Source organism: Astatotilapia calliptera, chromosome 20, assembly GCF_900246225.1.
Source record: "Astatotilapia calliptera chromosome 20, fAstCal1.2, whole genome shotgun sequence".
In the NCBI taxonomy this organism is placed as follows: Eukaryota; Metazoa; Chordata; class Actinopteri; order Cichliformes; family Cichlidae; genus Astatotilapia; species Astatotilapia calliptera.
Genome location: NC_039321.1, coordinates 8,867,518 through 8,888,119, shown reverse-complemented (window position 1 = coordinate 8,888,119; position 20,602 = coordinate 8,867,518). Strand labels below are relative to the sequence as shown.

Here is a 20,602-nt window from a genome sequence, read left to right as displayed (position 1 = left end):
TGGCAGTGTTGGTGTCAGTTGGTGTCAGGTTCTCACCAGTATTATAGGCACCGAACACCAAAGAGTCTAAATGTGATAGCCTTAGTGCCAGAGCAGTGGCCTGACTTCAGGACGCTCATTTGCGACAGAGTGTTTGGAAAAGAAATGAAAAATGAGATGTGCTGATGAAAAATGAGCTGTGACGTGTTCGTGATCACCACTGAAATGGCCGTACCTGGTTTGTGCTTTGCTGACCACAATGTCTGCTGGATACATGCTAAAAAAGTTCAGAGGAAAAGATGTCAGATCAGTGAGTCCATTGTTGTTTTTTCATCCCACACAGCTTTGAACTTATTTACCTTACAGGAGCTTCAGACAAACACCACCTGAGCGATGCCCTGGTTGATGCTTCAAATCTGACAAAATTTCACCTACGTACATTGCCGAGTGGCTACGCTAGTGTTCCTGTAGCGCTAAAAGAAGCCCACATGAGGCAAAACGTGAGCATGTGGGAGAGAAGAGGACAAAGCCAGTATCGCCCACACACCCCCCTTCTCTGCTCAGCAGCCTAAAAGAACTCCTCTACTCCCATCCTTCAGGAGGTGCCAAGGTCTTGTGCCCTGCCAAAGACAAGCTCACTTTCATCGACAGAGTCAGGAGGCTTTCTGGCAAGGAAGACCTGCGCTGTTGTTTCTGGACAGAGCATTTAGTGCACAAACATTCAGCGTGCAAAGCTGAGAAACATGGCAAGGGGATAATGGGAGGCTGCAGGGCAGTTGGAGAGTGTTTTCATCAGCATATGGTGCTTCAGCCACTGAAAAGAAAGGATCTCCCTCCCAGATAGCAGTCTCCAGCAGCATTACATTAGATTTCGTAACATCTGTGCTGTAATCACACATTTCTAAAATTGGATCTGCTTCAGCAAGTCTCCTCTGTGTGTATAGATTTGGAAGTCCCACATCACTACAACTAAAGCACATTTGAGACATGACTTATTCATGGAAATGTGTCTCTGGTCTGGTTCTTGGCTTAAAGCAAGCAAGACTTAAATCTGCAATTTATTTTTAAAAAATAACAATTAAATATTCATTTGCATGTACTGTACTTTTCCCACAGCCTCACCTGGGCCTGTCACTTTGCATTATGTATGCATTACTAGTTAGATTACAGCATTACAGTCACGTGCATGTAAGAAAAGGGACACATTCAATATGGCTGTAAGATAAGCATAAAGAAGAAGTCACATGACGCAGCTCCAACAACTGAATCGTGCAGTCTCTGGTGAGTCACCTTGCTATGGATGATTTGATAATCGGTACATTCACACATCACTACAATAACACAATCCTATCCTATATGGAAAAACAGCGTGTGCAATGGCAAAAAAAAAAAAAAAAAGCGCTCGGTAGGTAAAAAAGGATAGAGTGCAAAACAGTGAGTCATGCCTACATATATAGTTTATCCATGCTGCAGGGACACATTTAATTGCATTTTATCATCCAAAGAATACAAATGCACTGCACTGACTTATTCTGTTTAATAATTAAAGGGATGTGTTTGTACAGCGTGAATTGGTTCAACAATATTTCCAGCCAACATACCAGTTTGTATAGCTCTGATACGCTGATCTGATCCGGATCCACCATTTCAAACTCTTTTCTGGGAACAAGGTCTAAGCCAAGGTGTCTGATGGGAGAGGGATTTGGTGTGAGTAAAGAAAAACAGAGGGGGAAAAGACATTAGAGGTTTTAGCTCAAATGAAACAAAGGTGTCATATCACCATAATAAAATCTGCAAACATTCCTTAATAACAGTGGTTCTGAGTGCACACCACTTACTCCACAATTTTCATCAAGTTGAAATTTACCTGAAACTTAGCATAATAATAGTCACTATAAATCCATATAAAGCTCACGAATAAATCCAAACAAAACATACTCGGGAACATTAAATAGCAATTGCTAAGATTGCTAAGCGATTGCCTGATTTGTTACAGATTTAGCAGCTAATTTTCCTCACGTGAATCTTGGTTAGCTGACATAAATATATACAGTACGGAGCAGAAATACACAAGAGAAACACCTGCCCTTAACCATTTTAACCCAAATAAACCATATACTGTGTACAGGTTGGTGTATCACCCACACAGAATAAAAAAAAGTTAATTTTTTTAAGGCTACAGCACCACATCCAGCAGACAATATTAGATCATTTTATTCCAGCAGTTCAGTAAGACATTTCTGTCATCCCTGGAAACCCGTAGTAGAACGAGGATTTATGGGTTTGAATGGTACTTAACCACTCAACATGAGTTTGCATTATAGTAACCCACTAAAGGGGTTAAGAACAGTACTGGAATAATTGTGCTCTGTTGCCAGGTACAGTTGTCTAATGTGGTTGCATCTCATACTGTAACTCTTGACTTAAGCAAAACTGTGCAGCCTTAACTCGTGAAGCACTCTGCGCGGACCATGAAATTAGATCACTGCAGCTCTCAGATCAGCATGCACCACACACTGACCTCAACTCGCATGATAAACGACTCCATACTTTAAGAGTTTGTATATTTGATTCCAAGCACGATATGCACAAATATTGACCAAGTAAAGTTGTTTAAAGTGAATTTTATGACCAAAAATCTCTAAATCTGTTTTTAAACTGACAGATTTTCCCTCCACCTAGAGCTCTTCCTTGGCTGAACTGAAACCCTCGCATCATTATTTCTGTTATGGATGCCTGTCACAGCTCAGTTGGAAGGGGTTTGAAACTGGCAACAGTAAGAATATGGCTTTACAGTTCCTCCGGGGGGATTTGCATTGACTTTAAGCTGCTTCAGATTCACTCATCTGCTAAATGACCATAAAATTACATCACAGCAATGCTCTTACACACCCACTCATCCACTGTGGCAGATCTCTCCAGTGTCATTTGTATTTATTTTTTTATTCTTTGGTGGCCAGTAGTTTGAAACAAATGTTTGCTTTATAGCATGACTTCGCTTAACCCACTCTCTTAATCTCAGTGCACTCAGTGCGAGTGTTACTCACTCATTGCCCCAGTCAAGCCGTACGGTGATGTGGCGCTTGATCTCGCGAGTCTGGTCTTGGGCGAGGTGACCCTGGATCAGCTGCCGACGAAGGTCAATGAGCTCATTCATCACATGGCGCAGTTTATGGAATAGATCTACCTTGTGTTTCTGTATTTAAAGAAGGCAAAAAAGTTAGGTTTGGGATATACAAATTCACCAAAAAAAACAAGAGATTAAAAACTCTCTCTCCATGGGTCTGAAATAAGAATTCAGTGATTTCATTTTACATTCAGGCCAAACAGGAGATCAAGACAAAATCATGCTTTGAATCCAGGCCTCTGCCAGCCCGTGCAGGCTGCAGAACAATATGTGTTGCAACTGAGTTTCAAGCCCACTGGTTTTGTTAATGAAACGGGAAAAAAAATACAGTTCCCTCACAAATCTGCTTTGACCTCATCACAGTAATGAATTTCATCACCATCTCTCACGGACCAAGAACAACAGTTTTAATTCAGGCATTCTCTGTTCTCCCTAATGGTATGACAAGCCCACATAACCACCCAGGTTTGTTTACATAAACGCAAAGATTAAACACCACTACGATGCCAATATAAATTTAATGAGGATAAACACTACATGCTTTCAAAGGCTGGTAGCTGCTGAAAACAAAGATTTTTGTCAGGGTTGATGAGCCCTTTCAGACTGCTATTTACGTGCATTATAATGGATACACAGCTATGCTTAGGCCATTGCTCCCGGAAGTAATACCATGAATTCTAATTGGCAACAATAAGGTGAAATGTATCAACATCTAGCCAATGCCGCATCCTACAGGGGGGTGAGCACCAAAACCAGCACTGTTAAATCAGGGCTTCATATTAGTCGAGCTTCAGAGGAAGTTACATCACCACTCCAATGCCGGAGGCTGCTTAGTTGCTCAGAGCATGAGCAGTCCTCAGTGAGAGGTTATGTAAAAACTCGTTGCCTGTTCTGCAACATAGCCGCTCAGCTCCCGAACTCAAAACCCTACCAACCACTTCTGCCTGCCCCCTCGACACTTAGCAGGATTAAGGATGCTTTAGGTTTCCAGTAATCACTTTTTGCCCGGCAAAGTAAAGGCTGAGTGAAGGTGGTGGATCTTAAGAAAGGCAGGCCAAGATCAATAAATGGCAGAATGACACAGCATGAAATTGCATACGACAGGTCTGTAGGCCATTATCTGTGTCCAACCACCATGTCTGTTCTACATAGATAGTACATGAAAATACAGGGTGACAGTCAGAACGACATGGAGTGGAGAAATATCTTAAGGAGATGTCGCAGGACTATATTTCTAGCGAATCACTACTTCTGTCGGCAAAACCTTATTTTACCAGGTGTTGAATTGTGAGCAGGAAAGAAAACATGATTCCATCAAACCACTTAGGGGAATGCAAATGAAGCAACGGTGGATGCATTTTCTTTGCGAAAACTGTTTTGTCAAATCCCTTGGAAATCTTAGTAATCTCAGGTCCACACGCACATTTATTGCTTGGTGGTTTGTTTTGATATAAGCAAGATGTACTGTAATATACCGCTACTGACCACATAGAGCTGCTTCCACAAAACGCCCCATTCCTGCAGTGTGGAGGTGGTCTCTGTGATAATAGGGTCCTCGAGGGGTACCACCGTCTCGCACAGCCTACAGCGAAAAAACATGAATTTCAAATCAATCCCTGAAGCATCAATACAACTGGTACAAAAAAATATTCATACTACACAATATGAAGACTCGTCTTAAAATTGCAGCATTTGCCTCTTTATTTTAGAAAAGCTGCATAATGAAAATGTTGTATTTAGCATGAAACTGTGTTTTCAACATATAGTTTTCTTTTTCAGCTGTTCTTTTGTAGGTTTGCTGCTGTGCTTGGGATCATTGTCCTGCTGCATGAGCCCTAGACTCTAAAATACTTTGGTATACAGAGGAGTTCGTGGTCAACTCAACGACTGCAACATACTCAGATTTTGTGGCAAATCCGGTGCGTAATGGCCAAACATCTCCACTTTGGTCTCGTCTGTCCAAATGACATTCTTCCAGAAGTCTTGTGGTTTGCTAAGATGCAGCTTTGCAAACATAAGCCGTGCTGCCATGTCCTTTTTAGAGAGAAGAGACTTTCTCCTGGAAACCCTTCTAAGCAAGCCATACTTAAATATGGTCTGACACTAGGGTGAATTTGCTTGGACTTTCACTCCTGAGACAATGAGCAGCTTTCATGAATGCTTTCTTATTCCTCACTGTACCATGATGGACTCTGTATTGCTTGGAAATGGCCTTATAACCCTGCCCACACTGATGAGTAGCAACGGTTACTTCTTTAAGATCATTGCTGATACCTTTCCTCCTTGGCACTGTGTTAATACACACCTGAATGCCCCAAACCATAAAACTGCAAAAACTTCTGCTTTTACACATTTGCTGATGATTAGTGAATAAAATGCATTTGAGTAGCTGCACCTAGCTGCTACTTAACCTACCAGTAAGGGAGTACTTAGTTTTGACATGCTCTTTATGGATTTTGACTCAATTTTTTGTTGGAATAAATAATAACACAATATAAGATGTCATGTTTTTCTAGCTCATCTCAGATTATATTTATTGTAAGACCCGCCAAGGACCACGTGATTTTTATTATGTTCTGATATGTAAAATCTTAGAGTTGAAAGAGGGTTCACTTTGTTTTACCATGACTGTACATATGATAAATGATTAATAGAGAACAATAAAAAGAAATGCCTCTCTTTTAATAAATTCTTTGGTGTTATCTAAAACATATTCTGAAGTAGGTCACATCAAAGAACATACACTATTTCTATTGTACACTATCAGATTTAAATTATAATATCAGTATGAATACTGGAGATCCTGGTGTTGGTATCACACTGAAACTTAATTTAATGGTATTTCCCACTCCCAGCTGTCTCCAGATTAGCTTAGAAATGGGTGAAGTCACAATTACACATCAATATAACTGTTTCAATGAGGAATTATGTAATTATTCTCTGAATGCAGTTAGGAAACAGGGTGGAGCTAGCCAATAAAAACCATAACACTCATCCTTCTTGTGTGACCACATTCATGGGGAAATATTAAAGCAAAGGTTAGATGCTTGTGAAGCTCTGGCTTCCAACTTTTATACTGTATAACATTTTAGAACAACGCAGGCATCTCCATTCGTTGCACAGTGAGTGGGGGTGATTGTCTGTGGTGGGGATGCTTTGGGAGAACTACACAGATGCAGTAGGTGTGTCAGCTCATTAACTCCATGAGACAGCAAAGCAGATTTCCCAAACTGCAGCTCCTGGAGCGAGGAAGTATAATAATGTCAATTTTGAAGCCTGTACTTTTAATTGTTTTGGTGAAAATGAGAGTTTTCCTGCTATGTGGTAACTCAAATGGAGGATGGTGATATAAGAGCAAACTCCTGATTCACACTGAGCTACAGAGCTCTTCTGCCTGTTTTCCTCTGTTCCGTTCTGGCCCCGCACACCCATGGCCGGCTATTGTTACCAGATGCATGTAGAGGACTGCAGTGTACAGTGTGTGTGTGTGTGTGTGTGTGTGTGTGTGTGTGTGTGTGTGTGTGTGTGTGTGTGTGTGTGTGTGTGTGTGTGTGTGTGTGTGTGTGTGCGTGCATGTCAGCAGCTGTCAGGTGGTAATTCTCCAGACGATGGCATTGTCACTAATCAGTGGTGAAGCAAAATTAGATGGCAAAGGAGGGAGGGATCTGCATCCACTGACATTGATCAGTTGATTAATCAGTATCACACTGGCTGTGTAATGAGAGAAAGAAAGCTCCATCAACTCTATCAGCGCCAATAGATCTGACCAGTAAAAACAAACATATCACCCTCTTGTCATCCAGCAGTATGTCTCAATAAAGGCCTGATTTTGATGGTGATGGATCACTGCTGCTGAAGTTGTACATAACATCATTGGCAGTGTATTTCGAGCAGCACACGCCCTTCTAAATGAAATTCTCAGTACTGCAAAGGATTTTACTTTAACTGTGTCAACTTAAACATAAAAAAGTCATTTACACATGATGACATGTTTCTTTTATGCAAAAGGTGTTCCTTCACCCTAATTTTAGTGAAGCTATTGGGATTGACGCTGGCAGAAGGGCTTGCCAATATAAATCTGTCAGTCTCTGACACGCTATGCATACCTTTTGAAATGCTCCAAATTAGGCTGAATGAGAGTAAAAAGCACCATAATTATCATAGTGATTGTTTCCAAAACAATACACTTTATCTCTTACTGATGGAGAAAACTCTATAAATCCAATTATGCCACAAAGCAGTCCAAAAAACATAATTAGTTTTATTTACTAGCAGATCAACCCCTTAAAGCCACCCGCTGTTAATAAAAAGACTAAATTGGACTCTCAATTGGACTCTTACAGTGAAAATTGTGCAGGGATTCAAGATCACGTGCAAAGACAAGCAAACAGCAAAGGGAAAAAATAGTTATGCTGTTATAGTTTGATATGTATGCATCCTAATTACAAAGTAGGGAACTTTTTTGCAACTGCAGCTGTTGCTAACAATATTGCTGTGGTCTGGGTATCTTAAAATGGTTTACAGCATTCGTGTCTTGAGGGGCTCGAGGGCCTCGAGGGCCTGTGCTATTACAAGATGTATAATTTAGCTCCGCTAATCTTGCTTAACAGGACTGTTTGGGTGTGATTTGATCACATTTATTTAACAGCTCAGGGAAAATGTGCAAAACACTGCACTACTATTGATGTACACTCAGTGAAATGTTGCTAAACTTTGATTTGGGAAATATGTGGCATTGCTTTATTTCTAACCTCTGCTGGCTGTGAAAAAAATGCATAAAAAGTACTTAAGACAACCACATCAGTTCTACTTTTGTCACAAACATCTGCTTTTCTAAAGAGTTGATCAGGAAAATACGCTCACTTGTGTTATGCCTGTATTAACTCCTTGTTAAGCCAATGGTATCAACATAATGCATTTAGACATATAGACATGGTCAAGATGAAGAATGGGGAAAAGGGGATTTAAGTGGCTTTCCACGTGACATGGCTGTTGGTGCTAGACAGGCCGCTCTGAGTATTCCAGAAAGTGCTGATCTACTGCAACTTTCCCAAACACCCATCTCTGAGGTTTACAGAGAATGATCTGAAAAAGATAAAATATGGCAGTTTTCTGGGAGAAAATGCCTGGTGGATGCCAGAGGTCAGAGGCGAATGACCAGACTGCTTGGAGCTGATAGGAAGGCAACAGTAACTCACATAATCACTTGTGTTACAACCAAAGCAGAAGAGCATCTCTCGAATGCACAACACATCACACGTTGAAGCAAATAGGTTACAGCAGAAGAAGAACACCACATCGGGTGCCACTCCTGTCAGCTAGGAACAGGAAACTGAAGCTGCAATTCGCACAGGCGCACCAAAATTGGACATCATTGGAAAACTGTTGCCTGGTCTGTTGAATTATTTCTGCTGTGATGTTCAGATCACCTAAATATGTGAAAGCATGTTGTACCTTGTATCAACAACTCAGGTTGTTGTTGGGGGCGTTATGGTCATGGGTATGGTATATTCTCTTGGTACACCTCAGTACCAAGCTGAGTAACGTTTAAATGTCACATAACACCTGAGATACTTTGTTACCTTTTTGCCTTCCACACCCATAGTGCAGCCATCTTCTGATGGCTGATCCAGCAGGATAACGTGTCATGTCAAGTTCAGATAATCTACAACCATTTTCTTAAACTGACATTGAGTTCACTGTACTCAAATGACCTCCACAGTCACCAAACCTCAATCAAGCAGAGAGGTGGTGAAACAGGAGATGCACATCATGGGTGTGCAGCTGAAAAATCTCCATTAAGTGCGTGACGCTATCATGTCAACATGGATCAAAATCTCAGAGAAATGTCTCCAGCTGAGATATTTACGGCCTTTACATAAAGTAAAGTTATGTTTCTGATATCAGTTATAATGCTTCATTCTGTTTCATTTGCAAGGGAAAGTCGTCCTGATGAGTTCCTATTTTGGGACAAGAATGCTATCAGCTAGAGTGGACACCCTGTGGTGCAGTTTGAAAATCAGATTTGAGACTGACATTCTGTGCTCTACTTAGGATGCTGCACATGCTTGAATAAAAACACTCAATCATACAGCTTACCCTCTGTTTGTCACTGTAGATTTCTTCAAGTGGACATAGCTGACTGGGAAAATACCCTGTGGATGGAGGACAGAGCAACGATGTTATTGGGTGTGACAGGATTACATGTCTAATTCTCCAGCACCATGTGACCAAACCTATTGTGTTATGTTTGTGTTATTAGGTAGTCTATCCTAAACCGTGTTAGCTGCAGCAACTGGACATTTTTTAATTCATTTTGTTGCTGGCAAAACATTATATGCTGAGAGAAGTGTAATAATTGCTTTACATGTATTTTTACATTTTCTGCTGTGTGTTTAGAATTCCTGTAAAAAGGTGCAGAGACAGGAGGCAGAGCAAAGTGCAGGATACCTATTGTGTGTTGGCTTAGCGGCAGAAGGGCACGAGAGACTGAGTGGTGCTGGCTGCCACCCTTGCAGTTCATATTTCTTATTCTAATCTACCAGATGTGAAGAATTGGCCAGAGTGAGCACAAGTAATTCTCTCAGCTCGGAGAGAGTATGGGGGCGAATAAACGTGGGCAGCGGAGTACATAACAAAATGGAGGGGTGTTAGTAAGAACTGTAAATAGCTGATGAGAGTAGAGAAGGACAGCATGTAGCCACTAACACCTACATTTACCAGGACTGGACAGCATTTGTGTTTTCTTTAAAACACTCCAGCAACACTGCATATTACTTAAGCTTCTGACACTTCATTTTTAAGCAAACTGAGACACAATGAATTGCAAAAATTACCCTCAGCTTTTATCTTTCTAACAGCAGATTTGGTATTTTGCTTCTGATGGCATTGCTTTTATTATGAACATGCAACATTTAGGCAACATTTAGATATCTGCTGTTAGCACAATGAGTTTCCACACTGCTGTGCTGTGGTGAGCAATGATGCTTGCTGAACACTTCCATACTCTATGGGAGGCAGATATATGTTAACCATGTAGTATTGAATTAGTGCAGCTATTGATCTCTCTTAGCTGTGATGGCGCTAACTGTGGTGCATCTACAGCCTCTTCCCACTGAGCAGATAGCAGAGGATTTATCTTAATAATGACGCCGCATGAACAGACTCTCAACAGAGAACTAAGACTTTTAGATTTGGCCTCTCCGTCTCGCCTTTCAGCTGAACTTTCTTTCTATTTGCACTTCTCCCGTGTAAACTATCTGTGATATGGATTAGAATTAAACTGAAGTTATTAGGATTTTTTAAATAGCTTGTTTTGGTAAAATGAAGTTAATAACTGCACCATCTGCTGGTTGAAAGGAAAAAACAATTTGAATCGTCCACAGAATTCTGCTCATGGAAGCCAGAAGCGGTACATATTTTACTACAGCACAGCATATGCATAGAACATATCTCTATTGCACTTTTTCTTTTCTCATCATCATATATTCTTTATTTGTGAATAAAACATTAAAGCTGTCATATATCTGCACCATAAAGTCAGAACATCTTGGTTAAAATGTGTCTTTTTAAAAGCACCTCTGGAAAATACAGGTCAGGAATCTTCTATTTTTGTCAAATCAAAGCCATATTCGATAAGTTCATCAGCCATTAAGGTCTTTGTTGTCTAGACACGGTTATTTCTGGTGGTGCACATCTCTCATATCGCATTATCATTCACAAAAAAACGATTAAGGCTTTGATAAAAGCTTCGTGTGGAGCTCACATTCTATTGCAGGGCAGCCATTTTTATAAACGTGTTCATGACACTTGATTTGTCTGCTATAATCTTAACTTTACTAGTCTGCAGTCTTTGAAAAGTGCTGAATTATTAAAGGAGCCCACACTTGCAGAGATATAACACATCGACTGCTAACAGTGTCTTTTTGCCTTTGCATGCAAATAAAAATATGAGTCTTACAATGCCTTATGCTGACCTAATTTCAATGCAGAATAGTGAAGGTATGGAAATTATCACACTATTAAAAGTGATTAAAGATGCTCTAATTACCTTGATAGAAGGCTTCTTGGTAGAGAACCCTCTGTACCAGCCTAAAGAAAGAGGGGAATTCACATGAGAAAGGTTCACCCTCACAAAAAATAACAATAATATAATAAAATGTTAATCTTTCAAGTCTCCATTCTGCTGTGTCTCCATTGGTTTGAAGAGTTTCAAAGTGAAATGTTTTAACTCATGGTCTGGATACTAAATAGTCAATGTAATTACATGAAATAAACAAATCTATGACAATAATATCTAAACTATCAGGCTAGTTCAGCATTATATGCTTTGTAGACTCAAACAATATCAGTTATACAACCGTCTTTCAAAAAATGGTAATAAGGTGTTTAATGTAAATAAGAACAAAATGCAGAGATTTGTGAATCATTTAAAAGCTAACATGCCAGTTTACAAACTGAGACAGTTTATTGGTTTTCACAGTGTATTGAATGTTTTCCAATGACAGATTTGGAGTCACTGAATATTGGTTTTCAGCCTTTTTCATTTTAATGTAAAGAGATTTCTTCAGAGTCACAGAATCTGTTACTAGTAATAGAAACAATCTGGCTATGATACAGTTTTTACATTTGATGTTATCGTAGTTAATGGTTTGCAAGTCAGTCTGTTCAAATGTACTAGTGTTTTTAAGATTTACACAGGGTGCTAACTCTTTTTTTATCATTTAAGCCTTTATAGGGCACTAACTGAAATAGCTGTAAATTCAAACTGTCAGCACCAGAGTTTTTGGAAGGTATTATAAGAAGCTTTTTGTACTGTTTTGCAAATTTTTTTCACTGTTTTGTGGAAAATCAAGCTACCATATCTGGTTAATCACCCAATTAACCAGACTAAGGGTTAAAACCGCATCAATGGTATGAGTCAAATTCCTGTTATCTATGTCACTACAGTCTCTAAAAGATAAGCCTCAGAGTTATTATTTTTACTGTTTTTAATTTGAAAAGAACAATTGTTCAGGGAGACAGGAAATCCGTCTGGAACCAAACAACTCTTTATAAAAAGACAAAGTAAAGTGTGCTTCACAACCTTTAGACAGTTAGCATCTTCTTTTAAATTTATTTTGGCAGTATAATGTTGTTTTCTTTCTTACCATCAGATAGTGCTTTGTTTTTTGTTTATTTGGCCCAAAAAGTAGTGACATTACTCATTCTAAAAAGTAAACAGCAAACCCAATAAAAGCACGTAATAATAAACTAGTTTAGATAACTGAAAAGGAATAAGCTCCATTATACATTCAGTGTTGACATAAGAGACCGGGCTGATTTTACCTTCACTCTTTTCCAGGATCTGTACAGTTTCCCCAATCTCCAGGACCAACGCCTGGCATATTGGTGACCGGAAGTTGCAGATTACTGTGCAGAAGGAAAAAAAAACGAATCAAATGATTAGATATCAAGTCATGAAAAAGCATTTAGCCATACAGCACTTTTTAATGTAACTGCTGTTAACAAAAGTCACATCACAGATTTAAGATCTATGCTTGCTTTCATCTTTGTGGCCTCTGATTGAGCAGGGAACATCCCTCTTCACTGTCATGTCTTCACACGGCATGTGTTTTGGGTTTGTATCGGGGCAGTCAATGCATCGCTTTAATAAGCTGTTTAATGCAAACATCTAAACACAGTGTCACACAGGAAGCACAGCTTAGCGAACTGTAAACAAGCTCCCACCCTGAAGTGGGTAGTCATTTTAATAAGCAATTAATTCTTAAGCGACCTGATTTTTTCTTATGTTAAGTTAATTGAACTATCCCAAAAATAGAGCCCACACAAACTGCTAAGTAATACTGCTAAACGGTGATTTATCACAAGTTCTTATTAGCAGAAATCTTTCATGCCACCTGCTTTTTTTTTTTTTGCTGTACCAGCTTCAGTAACAGCCACTGACTCAAACGCTGATGACATGATTATTCTTTGGGGAGAAGAAGCCACAGTGAAGGCCTTAAAAATTGCATCAGCTCTGGAGCTGGATTTTGTCTCTGCAGCACTGCAGCTCGGCAACATGAGCCACGGAACAAACAGTATACAAGCCCCAGTAAAGACAAACTTGTTTAATAATGACGGCACTCCGCTGATGATTTTAAAAACCTACAAATGGTGGCCCTTCAAGGAGAGTTTGGCGTGAATCATTATGCTAATGAACTAGCCAGGGGAACCAGTGAGGGGGAGGAAGGGAAGGAGGAGCCTGAGCTCAGCTCCGTTGCCTGTTTGAGGATAGCGAGCGCTCAGTTCCTGTGCTGGGGTAACTATGGCAACAGATCATCACAAACTGGAGGGCTTTCTTCACTGTAACTGCTGCAGGATCAGGGCATTTTAAAATGGCAAGCTTATGGATGCTGCATTGCACTAGAGTTCAGATGTATTAGGAAGAGAGATGGGCAGACTCAAAGAGCATCCTTGTCACCTTTTCCGTTCTGCCTCCAGTCAGGGCTAAGTATTTCCTATTTCAGAGTCCTATTCTTTAATGGACTCGATTTCATTTGAATTGCAAAACCTGCACTCACAGCATCTGAAAACTCTTCAGCGGAGGCCACGTCAGAACAAGATGAGATTGTCATGTTAGACAGAGTTGGGCACAGAACGCAGGCTCATATTTTCAAAGTCCTCCCTCACAAAACCTCCAAGCTGTGTAAACACACAGACACACACTTGTTTCATTGTGCCTAAGAGCTGCGGAGCATTAGCATATCTTCAAAACATAACCAACAAAATTCAGCTTCAGACTTCGACATGTTGAACGTAGGATGTTGGAAGGAATGACGGGACAGGGAGTAGAAAATGTTGGCAAAAAGCAAACATTTTCCACTCCGCAACAGTATACCAGCCCAGACTGTCCCTCTATTTAGTTGAATTCATGATCCACATGGCATCTGAGGGCTGCTATTGTGTAACCAGTAAATCATTGGAAGGAATTATGGGGATTGAGCACAGCAGGAGACTCCTGCTGTCCTCTCACCTACATTGTTCCATGTATGACATAAATACATGTCGATTCTTCCATAAGAGCCACCTGGTTTCATTTATTTGTCAGCTATTAAACACATCTTTCTGAAAGTTTAGCTTTGGGAGTCTAGCTTCTAGGTTGTGACTTTCAGAGCTGAGTGAAAGCACAAAAAGGATTTTCATAAATAATTTATAATCAGCAGCAAATGAGTGAAAATGAGCTCATGGCTTTATCATTCTTTCAGAAAGTGTAAGCGCAGCAATTTTCCAGAATAATGAATTCAATCTAAGTTAGAAAGAGAACCGCACAGACAAACGTACATGCTTACTGTATTGCATCAACAGGCGAAAATACAAACGCAAAGCTTTTAAGAGTTCAGTATTCTGTGTTGGCACAGAGAATGCAGACAAGCTGCAGTTGGGTTTCTATGACAGCACTCAGCCTTCATCATAAACACCTCACATGTGACAAAAGAGGCACAATCCTTGGATTATCTTATGCGAAACGTTCCAGCGTTATAGCCGTCAAGCATCACACTGGTCACCTACTACAGAGAATCACCGAGGGGGAGTAGACTCAAATTGGAGAATGTGAATCACGCCATCGTGAGAATCGTGAGACTCGCTCACACTTTTCCTCTGTCGGGCCATTACTTTCTAACTCACTTCTTTTCACCAGCAGTGCTGTCACCAATGGTGTGTAGGAAAAAGGCTAATATAATCAGAAAATGTGGGAACAGACTCAGCGTGGTTTTTGAAATAGTAAGCTGACTGCATGAGTGAACACCAAAGTCCCCCTTGACTCAATCCTGTAGTGATGAAGTGTAAAAGGGTCTTTCAAGCAATGATTGCAGACAAATGTGGCAATTGAGAACCCCAAACTTCCAACCCATCCACATCTCCACAGTGTTAAAAGAGAGAATTGTAGCACCACAAACACTTTGCCGAAGTCAAAGCGTTTGTCACGTATCAGATTTGGATCAGCTAAGCAAACACCAATACTAATGAAGAGGTGTAAATCCAGATTAAAAGAAAGGATAGACTCTTTTAAAGCAAACGTATTTAACTCTTGCTGTTTTAAATTCATTGTAATACACTGAATTAAATGAACAATTTTCCACTGAGTCTGAAACTTCAGGGAGGTTAAAATACCCAAATCCATTTCTACTAGTTGTGTAGAAAACCGAGAATTATGATAAAAATGACTAAACATTAACAGACCATTAAACATGAAAGAAAAACGTGCTGTGAAACAATGCAATAGAAACAGTAGAAACAATGATTAAAAGTTAAATATCAACAGATATTTTTATGTGAAATTGGCACATTCCAGAAATATGGATGCTGTGTTTAGAATTTATTCGTTTCTCGGTGATGCTGTTTGCTTGTCCATTTGCGTTAAAAAACAGTAAGTCACATTTAGAGTTTATCTGCTATCAGTGACATTACTAGCTGAGATGACAGGATATGCACTCCGTCCATAAAAATATTTTACTCTACACGCTTGTTTAGCATCAGTCTATTGTGTGTTTGTTTAAGTCTCATCTTTGACCTGTTTTCCTTGTCTACCCTTCTCTTTCCTGTTACTCCTGAGACATGTCTATCTCTGAAATAAAATCAATTCTCCCTTTGTACAACAGACGAAGGAGATGTTTGTATTGCTTCCAGTGTAAACACTGACTGTTGCTGTCATGTGCTGAAAAATGTTTCACTGCTATATGTAATAGAGTGACATTTTAAACAGAGCCATATGGCCTTGCTTGAGAAGTAGTGATAGACACATACAGTGCCTAACTGCATGATGGCCCGCAGGGGAGAAATATTCTGCAGAGAAGGTGGTAATGCCATCAAAAACCTGCCAGTACAACAGTAAACACTGTTATGGATTATAAATTGTCTGCTGTATTTTCAAACAACTGAGTGCTAATGGCACCACTGTAGTGAGAAATGCTTTATCAAAGAGGACACTGTGCACATCTATGCTGCAGTGATGGCGTGAACTTATTTACATGTGTTTCCTTTTGCCTTTTAGTTCCAGTGAGCCATAACAGGTAGAACGTATGCACACTATGGAAGTCCTGCTTTCCTGGATTGAATAGTCCTGTCCCAGATCTCTGGTAAGTTAAAAATTACACAATGGTCTTTGGGCTTCGCCCACTGAGTCATGGAGTTCAGCACGACTTGAATGCACACTCACTTGCTGAGACACATTACTGCACCGAAGTCTTGCCAACCAAGCGATTTCTGCCACAGAGGCAGAGGAGCATTTCACTATATCTGCTTCCAAATTAGTGTCCCAGAAATCTAGCCATGCCACCCAACTGCAGGAGTGTGTGTAACTTTTAAATTCCTGTGTACACAACTGTCACACCATTAACACTACCTATTTTTATTGTTTTATTGCTAGTGACAAGTTAGCAAAGCGACAAGACAGGAAACGTAATAATGATAAGCTGATCCTGTGGCCGTGATGAAACGAGCTTGCTAAACTTTCCACTGCAGATATAGGAAGGATGGATGAAACTGGAGAAATGCTACTTTGGGCGGATGTCTGTAATCCCACTGTCAGCTGAACATTATCTCTGTCTTTTATTCTGTCATGAAAACATTTTATCCTAAACTTGTCTGTTTCAGACGACGGCCTTGACTGCTTGATTATTTGGTGCTTTGCATCTGAGCCACATCCATGTAGCCACAGATGAAGACATCTGATTCATTTCTCATGTGGGCAGGTACTGACTTGCAGTCTGAGCTCTTTCCAATTAAAATGTAAAGGAATATTGCTGCCTATATGAGAAAAATCCATCAGTGACTCATTTGTGCACAAGAAAAAGGAACATTTTCAGCTTGTAGGAAGAAAAGATTTCAAGAAAACTAATTTTAGGCTTGTGATTTAACAGTAATCATTTCAATATTATGTTATTGTGTTATTTTTAACTCCTGGCATCCTCAGAGTTATGTTATATCACAATGTTTTAGCATAATGGCTTGTATTTTTAGCTACTTTTGACAAACTGAGAACTAATTCCTATCTGAAAAACAAGGCAAATTATTATAAACGTAACTGTGCATTAGGATAAACTACACTGGCCATTTTAAAGTTAGGGTAAACAGCACTAGCAGATATAGAAACAAAAATTTCCGACATAAACACAAACAAAAACCAAACAATGCGGAGGCCAGGATTGTAAGAAAGCCATTAACGTTTCATGAGGGGTCTTCAGCTGCCTCCTTTTAAATGGAGCCTGTGAAGATAACAGAAAAAAGAAAGGCCCGGTTGGCTGCTGACGGACCACATCTCTGTTTCATATCTGCGCATGGTAATTTGGGTAATATAAGAAAATATTACACGCAGTGACATAATAAGGCAAGAAGATAGGGGGAAAATGCAAAATGGTGCCACTAACACCACAGATGAGGCAGGAGAGGGACTGATAGCAGGCTTTTGGGGCTGTATTACCATTTATCGCAACAGTTCAGCAGCGTGGGCTTCATCTGCAGTGATGCCGGAGAAATACTGAACCTCGCGAGCCAGCATGTTGTCTGAGGCAGAGGGGGGATATTCACCGGAGCGATGTGTTCAGCTTTCACAAGGTACAGTGTGTACCGAGTAGGTACACGGTGGCTCTGCTTCCCCGCATTTCAGCACCGTGGACAGCGTCATCTCCAGATTCCAGCACCACGGACAGCGCCAGGTCACTCCGCACTGACTGGCGCGTTGGCTGCGCCGAACTGTTGCTTCCCCCCCCCCCCCCCACCAACACAAAACTACCTTCTCCTCCCCTGTTAAAACACCCCCCACCCCTAGATGTTTGCGCTTGGAAAAGTACTGCAGTGATTTCTGCGATGGACGGAAGGATGGAAGAACACGGGGACGATTAGATGCAGCAGCTGGAAGTGGTGATGTTATGGTAGGGCTGCCGCTTGGGGTTCTCCGCCTGCGGTCTTTCTGAAACCATCATGACCAACGCAATGCCTCCAAAAAAAGTGTATATGTGTGGGCGTGTGTATGAAGGGGGGGGGGGGGGGGGGGGGGGTATCATGTGCGACTCAGTACGAGTAGCCCTACAAGTATAAGAAGCAGCAGAGCATCTGGACATGACTCATTCCCCTAATGAAAACCCTCTGTAGTGTATTCTCGCCATAGTCACTTCGGGACTCAACAGTCAATTTATAAACACCTTCCGGGATCTTGTGACGGCATTTTTTGCATCCACTGGTTATTAAATCGTGTACAGCTCGCTTTTGTTCTCCATAAAATGTTGTCATGAGCCCAGGATGCTGCTCAAAGTACACGCGCACACACACACACACACACAGAAAATGTAAAGAGTGGTACTTTGCAGTCCCTGCTGCTGCGGCACCAAGCACGTCAGTTTTATTGTTTTTGGGGGGGTTGTGGGTTTTTTTGTTTGTTTGTTTGTTTTTTTGTCTACAGGTAGACTTCAGCTTCACTCCAGCCTACACCTGTTGGAGGGACGCAGTCACGATGCCCCCTCGTGGTTTCAAAACAAATTGCGCCCTCCCCCCATTACACGCGCTCGGAAGAAGAAAAGGCTAAACCGCTACATTGACGCATTTTTATATATGTGTGAATAAAACCACCAAACTAAAGACTGGGAGCGCATTTAACGGGCCGCCTGCGGTTGTGTAAAGACCGTGATGGCATCTTTAAGGTGGCTGGTTGTAGGCTGTATCATCCCACGCAATTTCCCCTCTCTATGCAGGCACTGTGCGTGTATATCAGCCATTATAAGTCTGTGTTTTTCATTTGATGTAATGGGCTTAATAGTATGGGGGGGAAATCAGGCTGCATAGCCAATGCGGGATTTCGAAGAACAAAATTTGGGTGTTTTCTCTTGTAAAAACTGTCATCGAGAGGCTGAATGAATAAAGTCAAGTTTTAAAAAAAACAGACAACAAAACTAGAAACCAAGCATCGTTAATTAGCATTAAAAAGGTGTTGTCGACTCACCAACTCCGATTTTCTCCTCTTCAGTAGGTATCCACATATTTGGTTATTTTCCCTTCGGTAGAGCAAGCCACATTATGTCGATATCGTGAGATGATGCTGCTAAAAATGAGAGCTCAAGGCTACAAATTATCCTGGTTGCTGATACATGGGACTACATGTCTCGACTGGAATCAGTATCCTGACGTTCGTGTGTAGAAGGGGGGAGGAAGGACCATCAAAGCCTCGATGTCTCAGCTCTATTATGTCCCGGCGTGTGTCTCTAGCCTGATGCAGTCTCTGTGTCCACCTAATGTAACGCACACACGCATATACGCACGCGCACGCGGTGAGCGGTTTTTTGTTCTCCACAAAAGAAATTTTTTTCTCTTTTTTTTTTTTATTGCAGACGCATTTCAGCTGGAACTGAGAGATTCGTTTTCCTCGAAGCTTATTTATTTATTTTCTTTGTGCTTCTCTTCTTTCCTCGGATTTCATCCGCTCAAGTCTGTCTCGTCCACAGAGAGCTACCCAGCGTGAACGCGCGGGATCGCTCGATAATTAGTAGGTAATAGGTCGCGATATTTGATCACCGGTCCAAACTGCCGAGTTGGTGCAAGAAAATACTGAGAAAACTGCAATATACCCAAAGCTGCGCCATCTTCGCGGTCGTCACATGACTTGTTTTGTCAACACTGATGTGTCAAGCATTTGCAAATATATGCACGATCTCTCTTTCTCTCTCTCTCTGTATGGTACTTTCATCCATCAAAAACACAAACTGCATTTTCTCCTGCTAGGACGCTCATGCTGACTGGCTGGCAGTCTGCCTCTCTTTGTGTGTGTATGTGTGTGTGTGAATGTTTTATTTTAGTGGAGCTGTTGGGCATAAAGAAAAGCTCCCAGTGATGCACATCAGGCCTGACCGTGTGGGGAAGTACCTCCTGGTTGAGTCATTTCAAAGAAACGGACCCACTACCCGCGATGCTTTGTCATAGTGCAGTCATGCTCCCACAAAGGAGAGATGGAACTTTGATCCTTTGAATTTGACTGATGGGTTTGGCAAGCTGGGTTTCCCAAATGACCTGCATCCCAACACCTCTGTCTGGTTTATGGATGGCTTTCACGGTCTGATATTTGACTTTCCATTATTTATTCACAAGCGTGGATTATAAAATCAAAGATTACTGGACATTAGTAGAGACTTAATTTTGGACATAGACTTAAGACTGCTGCACTCGAGAGCAGTTTGTGTTTTTCTTCTTTTTCCAGTCCACACATTGTTGAAATAAATTCCCAGGACTGAATATTAGCAGTTTAAGTGTTCAGTTACATTTTCATTTTCACACCTGGATGTTCAAATTATGTTTCAAAGCTTCCAGGCTGCTGGGAAAAAACTAGTGATCCAGTTCAATTCAGTTCAGTTTTATTTATATAGCACCAAATCACAACAATGGTCGCCTCAAAGTAAAGACCCTACAATAATACAGAGAAAAAGACAACAATCAAATGTTCCAAGTGCAAGCATGTGCTTTGGTGACAGT

At 40.8% G+C, this 20,602-nt stretch overlaps 1 protein-coding gene across 3 annotated transcripts in view; it reads right to left on the bottom strand.

Moving 5' to 3' along the window:
• The window catches only part of LOC113013052 (dedicator of cytokinesis protein 3-like), a 51,631-nt gene extending 31,741 nt beyond the window's left edge, over positions 1 to 19,890 (bottom strand). For all 3 annotated transcript variants that reach the window (XM_026153637.1, XM_026153638.1, XM_026153639.1), the window contains exons 1-8: positions 19,083 to 19,890; positions 12,434 to 12,517; positions 11,157 to 11,197; positions 9,206 to 9,261; positions 4,592 to 4,688; positions 3,027 to 3,175; positions 1,581 to 1,665; positions 215 to 256 (exon numbers count right to left, since the gene is read on the bottom strand). In XM_026153637.1, the coding sequence (XP_026009422.1) occupies positions 215 to 256; positions 1,581 to 1,665; positions 3,027 to 3,175; positions 4,592 to 4,688; positions 9,206 to 9,261; positions 11,157 to 11,197; positions 12,434 to 12,517; positions 19,083 to 19,119 (591 nt within the window). In that variant the 5' untranslated portion in view covers positions 19,120 to 19,890. The remainder of the gene's footprint in view (positions 1 to 214; positions 257 to 1,580; positions 1,666 to 3,026; positions 3,176 to 4,591; positions 4,689 to 9,205; positions 9,262 to 11,156; positions 11,198 to 12,433; positions 12,518 to 19,082) is intronic.
• Positions 19,891 to 20,602: the final 712 nt, after the last annotated feature.